This window comes from Metopolophium dirhodum, chromosome 1 (assembly GCF_019925205.1).
Source record: "Metopolophium dirhodum isolate CAU chromosome 1, ASM1992520v1, whole genome shotgun sequence".
Classification (NCBI taxonomy): domain Eukaryota; kingdom Metazoa; phylum Arthropoda; class Insecta; order Hemiptera; family Aphididae; genus Metopolophium; species Metopolophium dirhodum.
Window position 1 is genome coordinate 40858658 of NC_083560.1, and position 3579 is coordinate 40862236.

A 3579-nucleotide genomic window follows, 5' to 3' on the forward strand; every position below is an offset into this window, starting at 1 on the left:
GTGCAAATAAAAACAAATATGACTAAAAAAAAAAATATTACACCCTCCATTCTGAAATTGTCGTACAGCTATTCTATCATTTTGTTGATTTGATACACCCGCCATTCCTCTTTTAACTCCGATTTTGTCCTTAAAATAGATTTTTATTTCTGATATCCCTTCGTATTCTGGTATATTGTCATTGAAACTATCTGATACTCCTTGAACTGTGGTCCATAACCCACACAACCCATAATATATATATATATATACTAGATATCATTTCAATATGCTACGAAGTTCACATCCCACGTCGACTTTTATTATCCGTATTTTGCTATATAATTCGATTATTACTAAATTTAATTATTTATACATTATATCTATATACTGTTTCCTATTATTATTCTACCGTTTTATTATTTATTTATTATTATACTATATAACTAATTATTCGTGGTATATTCAATCATTTTTTCAATCCACTAAGACCTAAAAAACTTTTTATTTGCTTAACGGTCTTAGGTACTGGAAAATTCATAACAGCTTCGATTTTTTTTTTATCTGGTTTTCTACCCTCATCTGTAATAACATGACCTAGAAATAAACATTTCCGCTGAAAAAAGCTACATTTATCTGGTTCTATTTTTAGATTATGAATACGTAATCGTTCAAATACGTAAATTAATTTATCATTATGATCTAGTAAGTTTTTCGCATATACTTTTATGTCATCCAAATAAACTAGACATTTAATTCCTATTAACCCTGCCAACACATTCGTCATCATTTTTTGAAATGTTGCCGGAGCTGAGCTTAAACCCATAACTAAACGTTTAAATTGATAATGACCTGTCCCGTGGAGAAAAATGTAAGCTCCCTCGAATCTTTTGATAACGGAACTTGAAAATAACCTGCCTTTAAATCTAATGGACTAAACAGTTGGCATTGCCCCAACTGGTCTAAGATTTCCGTAATATTGGGTAATGGGTGAAATTCAATTAAAGTTACGTCATTAAGTGCTCTAAAGTCTATAACTATTCTGAACTTTTGTTTTCCCGAGGCATCCTCCTTCTTTTTAACTAGTATTAGGGGTGCATTAAAAGGACTCATTGATCTCTCTATAATTTTGTATTTCATCATTTGACCTATTTGTCGTTCTATTTCGTCATGTTGTGAAAACAGTAAACGGTACGGTTTTTTGTAAATTGGTTTTAAATCCTTAGGTACTTTTATTAAGTGTTCTGCTGCCGTTGTACACGTAAGATTATCCCCCTCTATATGAAAAATATCTGCGTAATTTTCACAAATTCTTATTATTGATTTTCGTTCATCAATATTCAAATGCTCCGTCCTAATCAATGTTTTTATTTTGCTCGCGCGGTCAATGCCAATTTTGTTGTCATATGCCGCGTTATCGATGTGTGCTACTATGTCATCCTCGTATGATATTTTACGAACTTGACCTACACTTATACTTTGTGTTACTTCCGATATATTCAACACACTTATCGTTATTTTTCCGTTTCTGACCGTATTATAAATATTCGCGCAATATACATCTGGTGATAATTCTTGTTTATCAATTAATATATTTTTATTATTCATTGCTTTATTTACGATATCTATTTCGACTACTGTTTCCGAACGTGGTTTTAAAATAAAGCATACACTATTTTCGTTTTCTACTTTATTTTCATTTATTGTTATCGTATTGTTACTTGTTAGCAATATCTATAACCGCATGATTATCCATTAAAAACTTATGTCCTAATATGCCTTCTCCTGTTATTGGAAATGTTTTGTTTACTACATACAATTCTGTTTCGAATGCTTTTTTTTATCTATTATTAAATCTATTTTTGCTTTACCTATTGTTGAGACTAAGTAATATACATTTTTATGTTCACAGTCTTTTTTTTTTTTCACCGAGGTAATTTCGCAACGTTCAAGCGAGGATGTCCCCCTTGAACACAATGATTTTACCGTGATAAAAATCACGGAGAGATTTCACACTCGTTGTCCACCTATTTCCCCCTCACACAAAAATATTTACCATATAGCATTTTACAGGGAGATTTCACATTTTTTATCCACGAATTCTCCAAATACCCAAAAATATTTACCGTGTACACACCAAATAATAAAATAAAAATATTTTTATACTACATTTTTTTTTTCATGCGGCTAATTTATTTCTAATTGTACGACGTTCAGGGTCTTTCAAAATTACATCAAATATAACCTGGATGGTCTCGTTTAAACTGTTATTTAGAGTCTGATCTTTCGACTTGTCCGATGTCGTCACCTTGACAGATGCCTCAGAGTGTCGCCACCTGCAACATCAATTAATTATTCAATCAGCTAAGCAGTGAATAAAAACTAATGATTTTTTTCATTTAGCAATAGTTTTTTAATTAAAAAATAAACCAAAGTCTAGTCTTTACCTTTCCTTTGTTGGGACGTTGTGTATATTCGCACACTTGTAATGTGTTATCGTCCAATATTCCGTTGGCTTTTCGTCAGGATTAAATTGGCTTTTGATGGTAGCCAAACCATCTCCCTGACGAAAAGTGACAGAATTAAAAATGTCTTCATCAAATTCTTCCGCCCGCAATTTTTCCTCAATTATTTCTCTGTATGATGAACTCTAAAACAAATAAATAAATTCATGCCATAATTCATAACCTTAGAATATTAGATAAAGTATTAATATGATAAATTATCATTTATCTTACGGTTTTCATTTGTTTTTTTTTTTGTTTTTTTTTGTCTACTGTTTTTTCAGCCCCTCTTTTTAACGATGTTTTGACCTGCTTTGAAGTAGAAGGCTTCATTTTTGTGTCCAGGGACTCAAATTCGTTCAATAAAACATAAACTAAGGTGAATAACTATAAATGTATGAGTGGCTTACAGCCGATCTCTAAAACAATATTGAGCAACGTTACAGTCACACTCTAATTATTATTTAATTTTAATATTATGTTTAAAATAAAGTTATAAGCAACCACGAATTTATTATAACCATAGCGTTGAGTAGTTTTACGACTGACCTCCAATTTGCTTTAGTTATTAAAGTGATTCAATTACTAACCTCTGATCCGGAATCGATGATCGAAGTTCTGTAAGACATCTTGAAGCTGAATTGTTATAGATGATGAAGAAGTTCTAGTTGCTGAATGTTGACTGTAATATTGCTGTTAATACGCTAGCCTTATATACTGTAATGTTATAAGCTAATCATTTTTTATATTCAGTCACTAATGATCCACCGTTTACTCAAGTTGTGTCTCATTTTACTTTATTTTCTCAAAGTTTCATTAAATTGTTTTACAATTTATCTATTTATTTCAAAAATGAACTTTCAAAAATGCTCAAATGATTTTCAATCATTATTTTATCGTATATGAACTAATCCGACTGTGGTTCATCCAGAATTTTCTTCGTTTTCATCAAGATTTAAAACATTCAAATTATTCCCAAAAAATACTTTTCAAAATAAATATACATTGTCTGAATGTGGTTTAAAATATTCAGGAGTGGATGATGTCGTAGAATGCTTTTGTTGCGGACTTATTCTTCATAACTGGGAAAGGCTGG

At 30.8% G+C, this 3579-nt stretch overlaps 1 protein-coding gene across 1 annotated transcript; it reads right to left on the minus strand.

Annotated features, from left to right (window-relative positions):
• Positions 1–2158: 2158 nt before the first annotated feature.
• On the minus strand, positions 2159–3112 carry LOC132938469 (uncharacterized). Its single transcript, XM_061005325.1, has 4 exons — positions 3070–3112; positions 2718–2857; positions 2427–2629; positions 2159–2315 (listed from the first exon to the last, which is right to left on the minus strand). The coding sequence occupies exons 1-4, from the start codon at positions 3110–3112 to the stop codon at positions 2159–2161; spliced, it is 543 nt and encodes a 180-aa protein (XP_060861308.1).
• Between the last annotated feature and the right edge of the window lie 467 nt (positions 3113–3579).

Excerpts from the sequence above, each read along its gene's own strand:
- LOC132938469 (XM_061005325.1), bottom strand. The coding sequence starts at position 3,112 with ATGTCTTACAGAACTTCGATCATCGATTCCGGATCAGAGGTTA. Across the intron at positions 2,630-2,717 it reads AAAAAAAACAAATGAAAACC|AGTTCATCATACAGAGAAAT; the intron begins GTAAGATAAATG and ends TATTTGTTTTAG. Across the intron at positions 2,316-2,426 it reads AACGTCCCAACAAAGGAAAG|GTGGCGACACTCTGAGGCAT; the intron begins GTAAAGACTAGA and ends TTGATGTTGCAG.